This window comes from Oryzias melastigma, unplaced genomic scaffold (assembly GCF_002922805.2).
Source record: "Oryzias melastigma strain HK-1 unplaced genomic scaffold, ASM292280v2 sc00274, whole genome shotgun sequence".
NCBI classification, from domain to species: Eukaryota; Metazoa; Chordata; class Actinopteri; order Beloniformes; family Adrianichthyidae; genus Oryzias; species Oryzias melastigma.
Window position 1 is genome coordinate 212,669 of NW_023416900.1, and position 19,530 is coordinate 232,198.

At 40.9% G+C, this 19,530-nt stretch overlaps 1 protein-coding gene across 3 annotated transcripts in view; it reads right to left on the reverse strand.

Annotated features, from left to right (window-relative positions):
- The window catches only part of LOC112140936 (diacylglycerol kinase beta), a 112,407-nt gene that overhangs the window by 17,951 nt on the left and 74,926 nt on the right, over positions 1–19,530 (reverse strand). For all 3 annotated transcript variants that reach the window (XM_024263959.2, XM_024263957.2, XM_024263958.2), the window contains 2 exons: positions 18,353–18,443; positions 14,110–14,311 (listed from right to left, as the gene is read on the reverse strand). In XM_024263959.2, the coding sequence (XP_024119727.1) occupies positions 14,110–14,311; positions 18,353–18,443 (293 nt within the window). The remainder of the gene's footprint in view (positions 1–14,109; positions 14,312–18,352; positions 18,444–19,530) is intronic.

The following is a 19,530-nucleotide window of genomic DNA, read 5'->3' on the forward strand; positions in this document are numbered from 1 at the left end:
TAATTTGGGGTTTAGCTCATATTTAAGTAACACACTAAATATTTTTTGCAAAATTGGTACGTATTAGGGATTTTTAAGCAATTCTTTATAACAATTTTTTTCATAAATTTAGGTCAACTTCAGCGCTCTTTCATAGTTCTTTAAAGGAATTTCCAGACTTTTATCAAATTTAAGATTTTGCAAATATCTTTTGCATTTTTAGCAAACCCCTTCAACAACTACAGTAAATTGCATGACTGTTTTCAGCAAAAAGTTTCAGCTTCTTCAGTGACTACTTTCAGCCAAAAGCATTCACAATAGCATTATTGCAGGTAATTTTCTAGTTATTTTTACTCTCCATCAGCCTCGGTTCTCAGACCTGGCCTGAGCTGCTTCTTTTAATCCTATCCCGTCATTCTGCCAGGTCGCTGTTACTCAGACCTTCGGTTCTTGTTTTCTATGTTTTGACAATTTATATTTACCAACTTCAAGACAAACCTCTGACCCCTGACCGAGCTGAGCTAACCCGCTAATGGAACCCTGGCTGAAGCGACTAGCTGCAGAACTTGATGATGATGAAGGTGTGTTTGAGCAGGACAGCATGGAAACATCAACAATGTTTAATGATCTCGGGTTCAGACTGCTTCATTTGGCATCTTTTAACATGAAGCAGGAGGTGTATCTTTACTGGAACCTTCATTTGGATCCATTCAAATCAATGATTGACATTAATATTTTAACGACTATGAATGGTTGTTCTGATGTCATCATGTTTTCTGCATGACTGCTCCAGCATAAGGGACGAATTACTCAAGAACACTGAGAAAACCACGGGCATGCAGAGGTGAGATCATTTCCAACACCTTTAGATCAGAAACTTTAGTCTTGTCGATGATTGGACAAAATCGTGACAGATTTTTCCCACAGTTATTGCAGGAATAACGTTCTAAAAATGACTCAATGGATGAAATCTGTCAACTAGTCACCTTTATTTTTTTACAACAATTCTATATGTTTTAAGAGTTTAGCACCTAAGGAGTCGCCGGTGATGCTTAAGCACAAAATCTTTAACTTTAATCTATTGTAACTTTTTAATTGTTAACACGATAATTCCAGCAGAATCTGAAGAAAAAAAGTGACCAAAATAAGGTCAGACTTATACTGGGCACACAGGCTGTCAGGAGTCAGAGCTCCGTCTCCTCCTCTGGTCACCGGCGGGAGCCATCTCCAGGGTACTGACTGCACTACATCTCCCAGCAGCCCCAGCTCACAGTTCCTAGATGCTGCTCAGCTGTCTCTCATTTGCCTATCACCCACAGGACACTTAAGCACCAGAGGCGAGGTCCACAACCAAGAGCAGGAACACTGACTAGCCACCTGGAATCTCTCCCACTCTGAGACGTGAAATGAGCCAGTGACGAGGTCCACTGCCAGGAACAGGAGCACAGACGAGCCTCCTGGAAACTAAAATCTCTCCCGTTCACCCCGGAGGGGAATGGTAAAGAAGGAACAACACATTAATCTAACTGGGCCAACAGAGGCATGCAGAACTAATTAAAAAATAAATAATGGAGAAAGCATATGTTGGAGAAATATGTAAATTATAATTATTCCCCCAAACTTCATTACAGTAGGGGAGCAGTATGTTAACTATTCTGTGATTACTAGCTAGCCTGGCAATAGGCCTGTCCAAAGAGGAATGCTTGAAGCCTAACTTTAAATGCAGACACTGTGCTGGCCTCTCTGACATGAGCTGGAAGCTTGTTCCATAACATAGGGGCTTGGTGGCAGAGGGCTCTACCTACAACTGTACTTTTAGAAATTCTAGGAACTACAAGCAGTCAAAGCCTGGGGAGTCATTCTATCTGCCCCTCCAGATCATTTTATTTTATGCTTAATAATGGCCCGATGTTATCTTGCAATTATAACTAACTTGTATAACTTTAACAGAATACATTTTTTACGGAGAGTAAAATGCTGAAAGTTATTTAAGGTTTAAGTTGGTTTATTCTGGAATAATATTCCTACCTTTTTATCATTCATAGTTATGTTAAAAAGTTACAGTTTTAAAAATATAGTTTTAGAGTGCTCAATAAATGTTTGGCCCACGACCTAAGTTGTGTTTTGGATTTTGCCCCCTGTGCGACAGAGTTTGACACCCATACCATAGGGCAAAAATGTTCATGCATGTTTTTATTTACACTAAAACATGGATGAAAGACATGGACGCTTATACAACATACAAGGATGAAGTATGTGAGACGCAGGCGTGTCGTACCTTCTATCATGTCTACCCTCAAATCCTCCAAACTCTTCGTGGGGCCTGTTATTGCTGTCTAAGTGATAAGTGTGTTTACTCATTCTTTGCCCACAGACAGCCCACATCTAGTCGTAAGGCTAGTTGTTACAATAGTTCTATTAACAAGTAGGGCCTTGTTCAACAGCATCACTTGTGTGTGTAACTTCCAATATCCTCATGAAAACTTCACAGTTTACTTACCACACGCACAACAATGTTACATTCCATTTTCCTGATGCTCTTTCAGACAGACCTGCACTCCCTTTAAGATGCAGCATCTCCTCTCTACAATCCCCCACACACCCTGACAACTCAAAAATTCACAGCACCCGTACGTGTCAACCCCCGTATGGGTGCATGTGACCGTGTCCTTAACTTTGACAAGACTTCCTTACAGTGACACATTACCCAGAGCTTTTGCTTTATTGTTAATCAGATTCCCTGATTTCTTTGCAAACACAACAGCAGACTCGTCTGAGCTTTCACTGGAGCCAGCGACTATTAATAACTATTCTTTAAATAGCAGCTGACAGCTGAATTACTGTTTGGAGCGGCTTCAGCTTTCATTGTGCATTTTCTTGGGGTGTTGGGCTATAATTATGAGCAGATACATTTGTGTATTCCTTCTCCACCTACTTGTCCTCCCACACTGCTCATCCAGCAGCTTGTTCTGGTCTCAGGATGGTCTGAATGTGGCAGATGGTCAAGAAGAACGTCAGCTCACCTCGCCAAAACCACAGTGGAGGGAAAGGTGAAGGGGAGAGGACTTGGCCTCCTGACAGAGAACATTGTGCTTTCAACAGGGAGGACTAAAATATACCAAACACTCGACATCCTGCTGAGATCTTTCCCTGGCTGTGAGAGGGCAGATGGTGAAATTCCTCTAAGAATAATATTTCTAGCTCTGGGAAGGAAGATCAAACATAAGCAGACTTTAGGAAACCTCTTGATTTCTGAGTAAACAGTGACTGGCGTCTTCTTGGAGTTGTCATTCATTAACTTTAAGAGAATGCATCACTTTCCCATTATCCTTTGAGCAGCTTCACACAAAGCTATTTCCAGCTTCACAGACTGGGGGGGTGTGGACCAAGTAATTATAGTTTGCTGTTTTTGTTGTGTGAGAGGAAAACAATGAGCAGCCTTTGGATGGATCGGCCTAAAATAGCTCTATCATGGTGTGCAACAGCGTGACTGTTGTTGGAAGGGGTGGAGAGAGCAAGCCTGAGGGAGATACTGGCTGTGGAGCAAATGAGTGGGAGGTGAGAATGGGAGGAGGAGTCATGAAGAGAAAACAGAGCAACTTTGAGACCAACAGCACCAGAGCAACCGTCCATTACTGTGGGGATTGATGAGTAGACAGAAAGAAGGCTGCCTGCACATAGCACAAGCTCTGCAGCGTGTAAACCTCAACTCTTTTTACTCTAAAGAATTGTCAAGTAAACTCAAAACATCTCTAAAGAATTCAGTGCAAATCTTAAGAAACCAGATGGACAGTAAAGAATGACGACCAGCAAAGATACAACTATCTTTATTAGGTCCACCTTGCTAGTACCAGGTTGGATCCCCTTTAGCCTTCAGAACTGCCTTACTCCTTGGTAACATAGCTCCAACAAGGTTCTAGAAACATTTCTCAGAGAGTTTGGTCCATATTGATATGACAGCATCACACAGTTGCTGTAGATTAGTCGGCTAAACATCCATGATGCCGATCTCCTGTTCCACCACATCTCAAAGGTTCTATTAGTTCTGGTGACTGTGGAGGTCGTCAGAGTCCAGTGAACTCATTGTCAGGTTCTAGAAACCAGTCTGAGATGATTCCAGTTTTATGACATGGAGTCTTATCCTGCTGGAAGTATCATCAGAAGATGGTACTCTGTGGTCATAAAGGGATGGACATTGTCAGCAACAAGACTCAGGGAGACTGTGGTGCTGGAACCATGGTCAACTGGTACTATGGGGTCCAAAGTGTGTCAAGAAAATATCCCCCACACCATTACACCACCACCACCAGCTTGAGCTGTTGATATATGTCAGGATGGATCTATGCCTTAATGTTATTGATGCCAAATTCTGACCATCTGAATGCAGCAGCAGAAATAGAGACTCATCAGACCTGACAACGTAAGAAGAGATGTCAGATGTCGGTTCTTGTCTGGCAGACCTTGCAGACCGTTTTTTTCTGGCCGTCAACATGGAGGGTTCTGTTCAGAGGCTGACAGTCAAGTGGGCATGACAAAAGATCAACACAGCAAAGATCTGCAGCCATTTGGCTCCCAAAATGGTGGAGAGAGCATTCACAGAGAACACGTACAGAAGTATATAGGAGGACTTTTCATTGATAAATGTAGGGGAGGCGTTGGTGAGCCCATACAACGTCTGGAAGATGAGTAAGAGCTTGTAGTCTAGATACGATGCAGAAGAAAGGAGCATTTTGATACTTGTAGTCTGGAAGATCCAGGAGGCGTATCTCGAAGTGGGGGACAGGTAATGGACAAGGACTAGACGATGACAAAAGCAGTCAGGTGAGACGGGCAGTGGGCAGGATGACAGACAGGCAACTTGTAGAGCAGGCAAAGGTTTGAATACTTGTGATCAGGAGGAAAACCGAGGTCAGTATTGTAACTTGTCATTCAGACCGGATACGGCGGGTGCGTCAAATTGGCGTGTGCTGCCTTTATTTTGATGTACGTCAAATTTACTGCTTATAGCCTTGACGCTCCTACCGCGGAGCAACCGCCAGAGTTCTTCTGGAATTCATTTGTTGGCACATCATGGAAAACATGGATGATGTTGAGACAGTAGCTTGAGTTTATATGTTTTTATATGAGGTGTAGCAGTGTCCTGCTGCTGCACTGCCTGCTCCTTATTTTCTAAAGTCTGTCCTAAATTCAATGAACTGATTTCACTGAAGGGTTTTTAGTCATGGTTTCCATCATCGTCTGCTCCTCTGGTTACTTATTTGTATTTACAGCCTAGTCAAACAAAGTAATTGCTTACCTGCCTCAGGTTACACAGACCCATTCCAGAAATCAGAATATCATGGAAAGCTGTATTCATTTCCAGGAAAAAAATAACTTTCATGGAATATAGATTCAGGTCCACAGTTAAATGGATTTCTAGTATTTATTTGTACATAAATTGGAGTTTCAGCTCAAAAAGTCCACAAAACAGAATTTCAAGAGATTAAAAACTGGGGAGAAATCTGCCACATTTTTCAGGACATGAATGTTTTAAACTGAGTTCTATCAAGTAAACTCAAAGCACCTGCACAGGTTCCCCAGAGATCATTAAATTGGCTCAGTTTGGTTCAATCTGTGGAGAACTTCAGACTTAACAACTATCCAGTAAACATCATTATTTTATGTGAAAATAAACAAATCAATTCTTGACATTAATTAAACAGTGGGCAGGGGATCTACATTTTATGAAAGTTTTATTTTGGAAATAGAAATATGGAAATTGATACACAATTGTATACATTTATTAGGTTCTAGCACCAAAGTGCATCTGCCTTCATTTCGTTCATGGAAGTAGTTTTTGCTTCCAACCTGCCATGAAAGCTTTACCCTTGTTGTCAGGCAACTTCATGTTGCCCTATTTTTGGGATTTAGTTTCACGAGAAGTGGACTTCAATTCCAACAGTGGGGCAGAACAGTATGTAGTCAGCCAGCAATTGTGCAAGTCCTCTCACTTCAGAAGATGATTGAGGCTGTAATTTTCATCATAAGTACACTTCAGCTGTAAGAGTGGAAATGGGGGGAAAGGATCTAATAAATCATATTCTGGAACTTTTAACGAAATACAAAAATAAGTATTTAGACAGCTACAAACAAGCAAGATTTCTGGTCCTTACAGACCTGGTCAAGGTATTTTATTGTTATTAATGACCCGATGTTATCCATCCATCCATCTTCCTGACCGCTTCTTCCTTTTCAGGGTCGCGGGGGTGCCGGAGCCTATCCCGGCTGCTGATGGGCGAAGGCGGGGTACACCCTGGACAGGTCGCCAGTCTGTCGCAGGGCCTCAATCACACACCCATCCACTCTCACATTCACACCTAGGGGCAATTTAGAGTCACCAATTAACCTATGAAGCATGTTTTTGGACAGTGGGAGGAAGCCGGAGTCCCCGGTGAAAACCCACGCATGCACGGGGAGAACATGCAAACTCCACACAGAAAGGTCCCAGCATGGAGTCGAACCGGGGCCTTCTCGCTGTGAGGCAAGAGCGCTAACCACTGCACCACCATACAGCCCAGGTTTGATGTTATCTTGCACTTATTTCTAACTTGTATCCTTTTGACTAAATATATTTTGATGGAGAGTAAAATCTTGAAAGTTATTGTAGGTTTAAGTTGATTTATTCTGGAATAATATTCCTGCATTTTTATTATTCGTAAATGTGCTAAAAAGTTACGATTTTAAAGTTTTAAAATTGGACTTCTGCTAGCTTTTTGGACTATTTTTGGCAGTTACTGAGTTTTTTTTTACACTATTTCTAGCTAATATTTAACCTACATGCTAGCTGTTTAAGCTAATTTAGGGTTTTTTCAGGCTGTTTTGGAGTTCAGCTAAGATTTCAGCTACATGCTAGCTGTTTTAACTAATGTAGGCTTTTCTTTCTAAGTTACTTTTAGGCTGTTTTGAAGTAAGGCTAGTATTTACACACTAACTGTTTTGACTAGTTTAGGCTTTTTTCATTTTTTTTTTTGGCTGTTTTAAAACATTTAGCTGTTTTTTCAGCTACATGCAAGCTGTTTTGGCTAATCTAAGGTTTTTAGGCTAATTTGGCATTTGCATAATATTTTAGCTGACTATCAGCTTAAGTATTTTCAGCTTCAGTGTTTTTAGCTATCAATTTCAACATCTTCATCTATCAGCACTATCATCTTCAATGGCCAAATTCCGCTTACAGCATTCACAGTAGCATTATCACAGCTAATGCTATATATCTAGTTCATAATTATGTTTAAAAGTTATGGTTTTAACGTTTTAAAAAAATAGTTTTAGAGTGTGTGTTTTGGATTTTGGCCCCTTGTGCGATTGGGTTTGACACCCCAGGCCTAGGGTCACCAGCGGGTTACTTTAGGAATTTATATGGACAGATTTGAGATCGCTGCCAACACCCTGTATTCAGGGATGAAAGGAGCAGGCACAGACAGAGGTTATGCCGATTTGAACCTGCCTAAAATCGAAGAAACACTTTAGTCACAAAAGCTCTCTTTAATTAGCCAAATGGGAATTTTCCACACAGTAGATCTTTCCTCTGTCTGCTCTCTTTCTTACCCATGAATGTCCACACATGCAGGACTGTTGGAGTCACTAACTTGTCTGTTGTCTTCTAACAGACACACACATCTGTGAGTTTTCTTATTTTTGCAGTAACTAGGTGGCTTTATAAACGACATTTTTAACGACGAGATTTTCTAATCTGTTTACAGCAAATCTTTTCTGCTTTATAACAGATGACCTGTGTTCATCTGCTTCCTGATCTCTCACTGCTGCTATAGCGAAGCTAGCTGATAATATAATGCACTTAAAAGCTCAAAAAGTTGTTTTTTTATGCTTTAAGCAGTCGGCAGAAAAATGACAAATCTGTTGGACACGTCTGTTTCTCACCTACTTAACCCCTATACGTTTTACAAGACATTTTCTCTCTCCTGATTCACTGTTTCAGTCCTATAACTTATGTTACAGTTTTAGATTGTTCATCAGCTTTTTCTCTCATTGCTGTGGTCACTAATTAGCATTTTGTCTTCTAACAGCAACAACACAATTCTAATTGACCTTCGGTTTTGGTTTGGAAACATGACCTGAGCCAGAAAATCAACAAACACCCAGAGCACCTTTACAGTGGAGGACCAAACTAAATGGAAAACCTCCATGATGAAGCTATTTAAACTTGTTTGCACAATACACAGTCCATTTGTGTCCTCCTTCATCAGAACACAAACCAGAGCAGAGACGCTCGGACTGAGAGTCTGAGCTGAATCATGAGGTCAGAAGCGCCCGGAGCTCCTTTCACTCTGTCTCAGCTCGCCCGGATGATTGCATTATCTGCAGCAAATCAATTTAAAAGCTTTAGTTTATTTGTGCCAGAGAAAGCAGCTGCCAAGAGCGGTTAGTGGAATGATGAACATGCAGGCATGCAGACGTACAGAGTTTCTGTCTGAAACTGGAGCTTCTGATCATCAGGATGATCTACTCTACACTCTAAACCAGGGGTGATAGTCGAGGTTAGTGCCATTTACAGTCGAGGTTAGTGCCATTTACAGGAAATTAACCGGTACCAGACACGGTACCAGACGTGGTGTCGGACCAAAACCAGTACCGGACGTGAGCAGGGCCTGGATTAGGGAACTGGTCCAGAATTTTTAGCACTCCACGTCCCGGTACTGGACTGGTTCCAGTTTGCGGCTCATAGGTTGGGGACCCGTGATTTGATGGGAACAGCCAGCATGTCAAAAAAAAAAGTGATGCGTAGGGGTCCCAAACATCAAGATGTGACGACCCAGGAATGAGGACGTGTTGCTACAGAAGCAAGAGAGCACAGACCAGGAGAGAGATCCAGAGCATTTCATCTACTGACTGATGTTCCACAAAAACAATGCAAACATCCAAACTCCCGTTCTCAGCAGTCCTGGAGAGATCTTTCATTGCCTGCCTGTAAATCTTCCCTCGCACCCCCATCTCCCTGAGAAGCCTGGATGTTGAGGTGGCCACAAACCCCCTACAGCCTACTTCCACTGGGTGAACCTTCACACACCAGCCTTGTTCTTTGGCGTCTGCTGCGAGGTCGGCGTACCTCAGCATTTTCCGTTCATAGGCCTCCTCTACTGCACCCTCCCAGAGTACTGTAAGCTCTATAATGTAGGCGAGCTTTTGCGAGGAAGACCACAATACAAGGTCTGGTCGCAGGTTAGTGGATGCTATCTCTGGTGGAAAGCAGAGTTTTTTTCAGATCTACAAGCATCTTCCAGTCTCATGCTCTAACCAGTGGTCCACTGTCAGCTGTACTGGTGCTGGTGAAGGTGGCTTGGCCATTACGGACAAAGGATGTTAGTTGCCGATGAGATGATGTATGAGGAAGGGCGTTTACTCTTGTTCGTTGTCCTTCCAGCACTGCTGCAAGACACCTTAGCACCAGGTTGTGTCGCCAGGTGTAATGGTCTTGACTGAGGCTAGTCTTGCATCCCACCAAGATGTGCTTCAGTGTTGCTGGGTGTTGACATAGAGAGCATGTGGGGTCTTCGCCATACCACTGGCTTAGGTTTGCAGGAGAAGGTAGGACATCATAGGTAGCCCTAATTATGAAGCTTGCCCTGAAAGCTTCCATCTCCCACAGCTCTTTCCAGGAGAGCTTCCTCCTTTCCACTCCTTCCCAGCCCATCCACTGCCCTTGCTTTGCCTGTACCACGGCTTGTGGACATCTTCCTGCTTCTTCTTCCCTGTGTATCTGTTTGACCACCAGTTTGCGCCTCTCAGCTGGGTTGGCTTTTCCCCTGGTGGGTGTGCTAGTAGAGAGACCAAGACCATGCTTCCCCTCCTGCACCCATCCCACAATGTCTTTGTGTCTGAGTGCTGCCTTGGCCTGTTCAGTTGCTTCCTTTGGGGTCCACTTCCTCCCAGTAGCCAGAATGGGTTCTGCTTTGGCAACAAGTGGATCGCAGGTATCCTGCAGTGTCATCTCCAACCTGATCTTGGCGCACTTGTATTATTCAACTAAACTGGAGATTGGTAGTTCTAAAACACCCCTGCTGTAGAGCCCAATAGTGCTGAGGCACCTGGGAAGGCCAAGCCACTTTCTGGCATAGGCATTGATCAGCCTCTCCAGCTTTTCCATCTTGGATTTTATAGTCTCTCTTACTTCTTTTGCTTTGCTAAATCAGTGGTATGCTTAAACTTACCTATTTTTTCTTATTTATGGATGATAAATGTTAACAAATGTAAAAAGAAAAAAATCATGTATATACATCTCTATCTGTCCTGGACCTCATTAAGACATAGCACGGGTTTGTCAGACCACAGGTCTGGCAGTTACAGATCTGAGTTGTTTAGAGAAGCTGAGCTCAGCGTTCCAAAGCTACCATCATTCTGCATTGCACTGTATATATCATTAGTGGCAGAGAGGATTAAAGGGTAACCAAACACTAAATCCACTTTTTTTGTTTGTTGAACTCTATAAATGGGACTTTAAATGTGCTGTCTGTTGGTTATTGCCAATTTTTTTTACAATTTATAAGAAACGTATGCAATTTCTGAAATTATAGTCAAAAACCATCTGTGTGTGCCCCCTTCTGGTGAAATGCGGCATTACAGTTGAATTTTGTGAATGGTCAACTTGTTTTAAGTCCCAGAAGTTTCACGTCATCAAAGCCCCGCCCATTTTTGAACACTCGAGAGTCGAAGCTCACCACGCGACTGTTTGAGGTCTCCCTGTGACGCAGAAAGAGGCGGAGTTAATCAGCCTTGGCTTCTCCAACTGATGCTGAGAGCGTCGGAGGTCATCCGCCAATGCTGAAAACGGCGGAGCTCACTCTGCGATGCTGACGTCGAGAGCGGAGGAGGTTGCTTCGCTACATCAAGAACGGCAGAGCTTGCTAGCTCGCTAAACCGGCCCTTGGAAAACTAGCTGACCAGCAGACAGAGAGCGACTGTGGGATGGGAGGCAGCCTTCTTGGGCCTCCTGAACTCTATGATTTTTATTTTTTTATTCTATTTTCATTGAGACAATAATAAAAAGATCCTTTAGTTACCTCAGGCCAAACTCACTGTCAATCACATCCAGACCACACCTCCTCCGCCCACCTTCCCTAGCCCCGCCTCCTTTTTATTTCTTTCATTTTTCAAATCCGGACTGAGAGGGGAGTCAGCCTCCTGTCCTGTTTGGTTACCCTTTAAAGCCCTGACTGGTCTGATGTCTTGAAGTGTCACCTGCATAAGGTGGTTCGGCAAACCACTCGAAGTAATCTCTGCAACTTTGAACCAAACAGGCGAAACCATTATCATCACCCATGACCCTTTCACACCAATTTTTATGTTCTTTGATTAAGTGTAACTTTTCAATTTTAATTTAAAAATTACGTTTTTCAATTACATTTATCATGTTAACAGTTGAAGAGTTACAGTATGTTAAAGGTTTTGTATTTGTAGTCCACCTATGACAATATGTTTGATTAAAAATGTTCTCAGTAGTGTTTTAATTATGATTATAAAGTCTAAATGTCTTAAAAAGTCATTTTTCATATTGATCTGAAGCCTCTGTTTCAAAATCTCCTCTGAGGGGCGTGGCTTTTAGAGCTCATTTGTTACATTTGTTCTCTTTCATGCCACGCATACATGTTAAAAACTAGAAACTGTCAAAGACTTTCTCTTGAAAGCTATGTCAAAGTGAGAATTTTTTTTTTGCTTCGCCTTTAAAGCTGGCTGATTTCCATGGAAACAGGGATTGTGCTCAGTCAGCTGATCTAGGATCATCTGAGAACAGCTCGGTGAGAGCGTGCAGTGGGAGGACTGCTTGTTTGCCTAAAGCCGCATTCATGGCATCTTTTTCTTGTTTGTTTGCACAGCCTTCCCACCCCCACATGACGTGAAGGTTATGAGAGCCCAACCAAAGATGGGAGAAACGTCAAACATGAAGAATACACTTTGCTTAAATGAGGTAATCCAGGAAAGACTCAAGAATTACTGTTTTATCACAATTTTTATTAGTGAAAACGTTTTGACCAAATCTGGTCTTTATCCCAACTTCTTGAAGTCTTATTGTTATGCTAAAATGGAACATCTGTGGTGTTTTGATCCATGGATTGGGACTGCATTAATAACAGCTGGTTTACAGCAGGGGTCCCCAAACTTCCGCCCGCGGGCTGGATCAGGTCCGCCTCCACTTTTTGCCCGGCCCCCCACACAGAATGAAATGCCGATCGAGAACCATATAGAACGTGACTTTTTATTCCACCCTTCTGCAGTCTGAACTAGGATGGGAGAGGAGAGAATTTTTATTGGTTTAATCGTGATTCAATTTTTCTTTATTTCTTTATCATTATTATTTTTCTTCCATACATTTTTTGGACGTATATAGCTCTTCAGATCTTTCAGCTGTTAAAATATTCATCTCTTTTTATGACTTTTATGCAGTTATTCAAGATTTCCAGGATTTTTTTAAGTTTAGCTTATATTTTAGCCACATGCTAGCTGTTTTGACTGATTAAGGAGCTTATTTCAATTATTTAAGCTAATTTGGAGTTTAGCTAATGTTTTAGCGTTATACTAACTGTTTTGGCTAAATTACACATTTTACCCATTTTTTAAGGCTAATTTGGCATTTAGCTAATGTTTCAGATACATACTAGCTGCTTTGGAAAATTTAGATTTTTTTTCAGCTTTTTAGGCTAATTTGTCATTTTGCTAATATTATAACTAGCTATTAGCTTCAGCATTTTTTTGTTATAAATTTCAGCATCTTCATCTATCAGCACTAGCATCTTCAGTGGCCAAATTCAGCTTTCAGCATTCACACTAGCATTATCACAGGTAATGCTATCAAGTTTTCTTAAAATTGTTTTGCTATTATTTTTTTCTATGACGTTTACAGAAATTAATTATTTTAAACCTGGCTATGTGTGGCTTTCTGGTAAACTGCAAATATTTACATTTAGGCTGTGATTGTTGCACTTTTCCTGTTAGCCTACAAACTGACCCCGCCCCCCCCATCAGAGAAGAAAACAATTATGTGGCCCTCACAAGAAACGTTTGGGGACCCCTGATTTACAGTGATGGAGCAAACCCCCACCTCCCATTCCTGAGGTAGATACAAACTAAGAAATATCAAACTGCTCCTCATAAAGCCTCTTAGAAACTAGCTAAGAAAGAAGCAGTTGACCTTTGAGTTAGGTTTTTCTAAAGTACAATTTTGCACCAAAAACACTGAATGTTTATTGCTCTCTTATTTACTGAAGACAAATGCAGTCAAACTCGACATAAAAACAGATTCTGTTTCACTTAATGTGGATAGACTTCAATAAATCCTTTAAAGTTGTTATTAAAACTTTATAAAAAAAAGTAATATGTTTGATAGTACTTTGGCTAAGCTATAAAAGGCTTAGAAGTCCTTCCTAAAGTTGTTTTGTATATGTTCTTATGACTAACAACCTCCTCTGTTTGCATACAGCGGGTCTGGAACACAATAACTGAACACTGAGCTGAATGAAGCTGAGTGAAGATCTTAAGAGAGTCCAACACTGAAAAAACTAACTTTTTGCATCAGTAATATATACTTAATTATTCCTCACAATATTTACATAATAATTCAAATATTATGCAAATACATAGATTTTGCTAGTAAAGAAGTGAAGTTCACTTATTTTTTATGAGTAATCAAAAATCTCGATTGTCTAGTAGTAAGATCTACTTTTCAAATTGATGTAATCACCTTTGGAACATTCATTAAAATTATGTAAATTTTATTAGAGAAATTTATGTTTGCTCTATTTACTTAAGATTTGATAATAACCTTACTTGTGGACGTAAGTAAATTTTACTAGATTGTTGATGGTAGTTTTTATATTCATAAATGCAGTAAAATTTAATCAAGAATTGTTAGTGCAAATTGTTACGAGGATTTTCTTAAGTAAATCTTATTAGTTTTTTTTCAGTGAAGTCTCCACCAGGACAGATTCTTATAGCACCAAACGTTGATGTTAGAAACTCTGAGAGGACAAATTCAGTCAGACCCAAAATCACATGTCAACCAGGGGTCAACCAGAGGTCAACCAGGGGTCAACCAGAGGTCAACATGTCTTCATGCTGGGGCTGGTAACTGTGTGGACTCACCCTGCATGCAGAACTTCAGCACTTTAGCATCCGTGACAGTGATGGAGGGTATTTTGTCCGTGACCTTCTTGCTCATGCGGCTGTAGTTCCTCCTTTTCTTTGTCTCACCCCACAGATTGGAGCCGCCATGCATGCTGGGAATGTTAAGAACGGCGATGCCCTCCAGGGACATGTTGCTGAGGTCCAGAATCATGCCGTCGCACTAGGGGGTAGACAATAGTCAAACGAGTTAATGAGATCTAATTCTGCCCCCAAACCTCCCCACACTCACCCTGTACTTTGGATCTTCAAACCAACGGGGAGTGGGCGGGGTTAATAGTTGCAGGCAGTACTTAGTTGACAGTACCACCATAAAAACTCCTGGTATCCAGTAATATATGTGGACTTTGGTTTTTGTCAGTTATGTCTCCGTGCCCCCCCTGGGGAGGGGTTCTGATACCCCTCACATCAGTGCAGGAACCCTGAATGTTTTCTTGACTTGTTTTTGTTTTGATGATAACGAGCAGATATTTAACCCTTTCACATCGGAGCTCCAGTGTTTGTGTTCTTTGACTTACTGTGGCTTTAGAATTGTAAAGACGATATTTCTATCAGATTCTGAGGGAGAAAAGCGGCTGGCACAGGAATGCAGCAGGACGAGACGCAGAGCCAGCCGGCGCTCAGTGGTGGGAGCACAAAGCACACCGTTCACCGAAAGCTCTCTGCTTTTATAAATGAGCTGTGCAGGCTGTCCATGTGCTCACACCGCATGATTACAGAGTGTGAAGATGCTGTGAAATGAGACTTCCAGCTTAATTCAACTTTCTGCTGCAACGTTCTACACAGCTGAGAGCAAGAGAAAAATCTGGCATCGGTTGCAGTTTGAGCAGCCTGAGGCCTCATCCACACCAGCTGGGATTTGACAAAACAATACTTTATTTTCCTGTTCAGACCAAAAGTTATAAATATGCCAAATCTTTTAAGCAATACTTTAAGCATATCCATAAAAGTAAAATATAGTAAGATAAAAATTTCTAGTTTTCAAATTAAATTTCCCAATTAAATTTTAAAAGTCATGTTAAAAAAGTCTGCAAGGTGGTCAGGTTAAACATGACCTGTGTTAAATTAATACGACATTGCCTGACTCCAGAATGTGTTTGGATATTTTTAAACTCTATGATCTTCTCCCACCATTCCATAATCTGTGTTGTGGAGTTACTGTTTGGTCACCCTCCAGTCAGACCACTCAAACCAGTGGAGAGGCTTTATAATCAGGCACTGAAGATATGTGACCAAAAAACAGATATCACCACTGTCAGATTTTAATTAAATTAAAACACTTTAACTTTGACCAATTTTATTAATTTTAGCTTTTTAAAAAATATTTTTAAACGCCTCAATGAACTGGCACTCAAGCCTCCAAGGACCTTCAATCTAAATTTGATATTTGCAGCAGGTCAACCAGAGCGGTCTCAATGGGAATTGTAAAATCCCTTTTTGCAGAACAAGTTCTGCTTAGTCTGTCCTCTCATTGAAAGGTACGAGACTTTGGAACAACATGAACAACAGTGTCCCCACTGATTTGAAGTCTGTGCCCAGTTTTAAAAAACGTTTTAATAAACAAAGTATTTTATCAGCAGCAGTGCTGTCCTCTTGTTTTAACAGGTTGATTGGATGTGTGTTTTTTATCTTTTTGATCTGTCCTTGTGTCTTTTAAACTGGTTTATGTAATTTTTTTAACAATGGCTGTTTGATTTCTGGTATTTTATTCGCATTTTACACATATTTGTAATTGTAAAACAAAAAAATCCCAGCTAAGGACAAATGCTGCAAACTAGCTACCGCTAAAAGCATTGTGATATGGGACTGCTATTTACAGTGTGTCTATGTTTTTATATCTGTCCTTAGTCACAAATATATTCAATTCAATAATAGCCTAGAATTCATAATTTCTTCCAGGGTATGTAAACTTATGAGCACAACTGTTTGCTTTGTTTGCAGTTTGACTGGTCTTATTTTAACCTCTCAAAGTTTCCCTCAGACTGTTTTTGCTGCCGTTGCCTCCCCTGCTCTCTTGTCCCTAAATCCTGTTTTTGTGTCTGCAAACCTGGTACATTTGTAAAAAGTGGGAGGGGTTTTTGCACCATTTGTTAACATCTGATGTATGGTCTTAATTTACTGAGTTAGTGTATTGTTTTTTAGTATAATTGGTAGTTTTTTTGTGTTTTGCTGAAGTAAAAAAATAGAACTTCAAAGCAGGACAAAAATAACCATCACTTCAACATAGTGAAGCATGATTTAAGAATAAATATAAACCGTAATAAAGCTCTAAAGCATTCACACAATGAAAGAGATTTTCTCAGAGACCCTCATGTTCCACCGTGGTTGTGTGAAAGAGGCTTCAGATTCCAGGGACAGCAGGTTTTCCAACCGAGGAGAGGAACTGTTTACCGTGACGTGAACTCACAGAGTAGACACGTGGTTTGTTCATGGTTTTTCCATCCTCTTTACTCGACAGATCCTTCTCTCTTTTAAAGGCCTGACAGAACAAACAAGTTTTGCTTTTATTTTTATTCACCTTTGGTTTCATTTCATCTCTGAATCTGATCTAAAGTGATCAGAACTGAAGTCTCTGAGTCCTTTTTTTATACCAACTTGACAAAATTGCATCAGAGACACCCTGTGCTTCCGTTCCAAAGCAGAATCACACTGCATGATTAAATGTCAAGTAACTTTAAAGGTGATGGTGACGTCGGGTCAAAAGAAAGCTTTTCATTGATTAGTAGAAAGCTCCTAATCAGCCTGAGAGAATCGGTTCCATCACGTTTGTCGAACATGTGGGGGAGGCGCTGGGAAAACCCCCAGGCTGAGACCTGGATGTGGAGATGCTCCGTCCCAGAGGACGTCTTTCTGGGACACCTCTGGCCTCATTCACAGGAATATTGACCATAAATAAGCTAAAGCTTGAACAACTCCTGGAAACTTCCAAAGTTTGAGAATTTATAACTGAGACTGATACTAGTTCAGAAATCCTTTATTATTATAGTTTATGTTTAGAGTTCTCTCGGTTATTGCAGGAGTTACCAGCATGAAATCCATGAAGTATCTGTGTCTTAAGGCTGAAAAACTCCTCACTACAACCTTCCTACACTTTTCTCAGACAGCTGTTAACATTTACACTCTTATGTCTCTTTTTTAGACTCTCAAAGTTAAAATTGTCTTAGAAATAAGTCGTAACACTTAAGAACATTTAATAAAAGGTTGACATTGTTAGTTAATACATTTGTTAAGCTTGTAAGCAGTTTATTGACATGGCCTTTGTAGACAACAGTCTCACTTTAGAAATTAATGAATCTTACTTAGTATGTTAATAAACTTAATTCGGCTTATTGTGTGAATAAATTGTGTGAATAAATGTCAACCTCGACATCCTGTTCTCGTCCAGTCTCACTGTTCGCCTTCATCATAGGCGCCTCTCCCCGCCCCCGCCTGCAGCCGCCTGGTCTCACTGACAATCCAGAAAAGGAGTGATCTCAAGCACACCTGATGTCTGTTGTTGAAGACATTAGGAGTGTTTGACACATGTCAGGGGAAAACAGGTAATAACTAGCCGCTAGGTTAATTTAATGTCCACTGTCCCAGAGAAATAAATACAATTTAAATTAAATGAACTTTTAAAGGCCACAGTAACACACATAACCTGATTATTGTTTATTTTTTCATCAGTGATTCAGTACTCTCCAGAAAGAGTCACAAAATACGCAGATTTCCTTCATTTAGAACCATTCATTTCTGATCAGCGTCACGTCGAACTACAGAAACTGTCAGGACACAGTTTCCCACAATGCATTGTTTTGTGGTCCTCAAGACGGCTTGCAATCAGCGCAGTACCTATTTTCTTGCTGGACTGGCTTAGGTAAGTGCCTTGAACCCGCCCCTATCTCGTGATACCTTCGTGTCGGCGCATATGTGATGTTGGAGCAGGAAACTAACCAGTAAACACGGAGCTGCAGGTGATCTGGGCAGCGCTGCGTCCGCCTTGGTCATCTCTAACACTCTTTTTATTTTTCAATGACTCTCCGGTTGTGTCCTCTCCTCAGTTCATGCACGACAAACACTTTGCTGTGGGTTTCTGACATGTAAGTGCTTAAAAAGCATGTTTTCATGTCAATCTGTGGTTCCTGGTCTTAAAGAACACTGAACCTCAAGGTGCTTTTTAGGGGCAAAGAATGGTTCTTACAGGAATGAAGATGGAGTATCTCACCTCCACTTCTATGCACTCGTTCAGCTTTTTGCAGGTGGCAGATATGGTCTCTGTGGTGCCGAACTCAAAGTACCAAAGCTTGTTCTTCATTCTAGAAATGAGAGGGATCAGAGAGTTAGGAGACTTCCCGTTTTCAGCCTGTGGATGCAGGAATGCTTTTGGAGGAGACTCCAGGAAAGTTTTCCTGTGATAAAGACTTAATCCAGCTTTTTTTGTATTTTTTTAATCATTTTGGACCCTGACTGATGCCAGCTGAGCCTTGATTCACATTCATAGATGTTAACACCCTCTCCTTGTAGTGATGACATCACTTTCTGCATGAATTACAATAGTTCAAATCAGCAAGGTAATAAGGATGCTTCCAAAAAATACAAAACACTTGACAACAACTTCTTTCTAATTAAAAGAAAACTTTCATCTTATTTTTTTATCTTATATTTTTATATTTAAACCATTGTGTTTATTTTCATTTTGTGTTTGAAACAAAAAAAACAAAATGAAAAAAGTTACAGAATAAGCTGTGTTAAAGGAGAAATAGAAAAAGCTGTTCAGAGAATTGCATTTTCATTTCATTTAAGAGAAAAGTAATGCAATTACACTGTGAAAATGAAAAAGCATTTCCAGTATTTACTTTTATTTTGAATTATAGAAAATGTTTCCCAAATAATGATGGATGTGGACCATGGTGTCTCCATCCATGCAGAGTTCCTATCCTGGTCCAACTGTGGTTTCCACGTGGCAGCACAGGGAGGCTTTGATTTGAGTTGGTTGAGCCTGGATGGAGCTTAGGGTCTAGAGAAGCTTTTCACCTCGACAACACTCTTCGTGTCCTCCTGGCTCAGCCTCTGATGTGTTTTTGGGGGCGGTGGGGACACATCCAGCAGATAAAACAGTGAAGAAGAGCTCTGCTGCTTTATTGAAAGTGTTGAGTCAGCAGAGTTTGTCAGGATAATCTGAGCTTAATTGATCTTTGTGAAGGAAATCTACGTCATGAAACAAGCTTCAACTTAAACACAAAATCTTTAACATACTGTAACTTTTCAACCATTAACACAATAATTCCAACAGATTTTGCTGATTCAGAATTACCAAAAATCAAAGAACATAAACACTGGAGCGGAGGTGTTAAAGCAGGGGTCTCAAACTCGCGGCCCGCGGGCCATTTGCGGCCCGCAGGA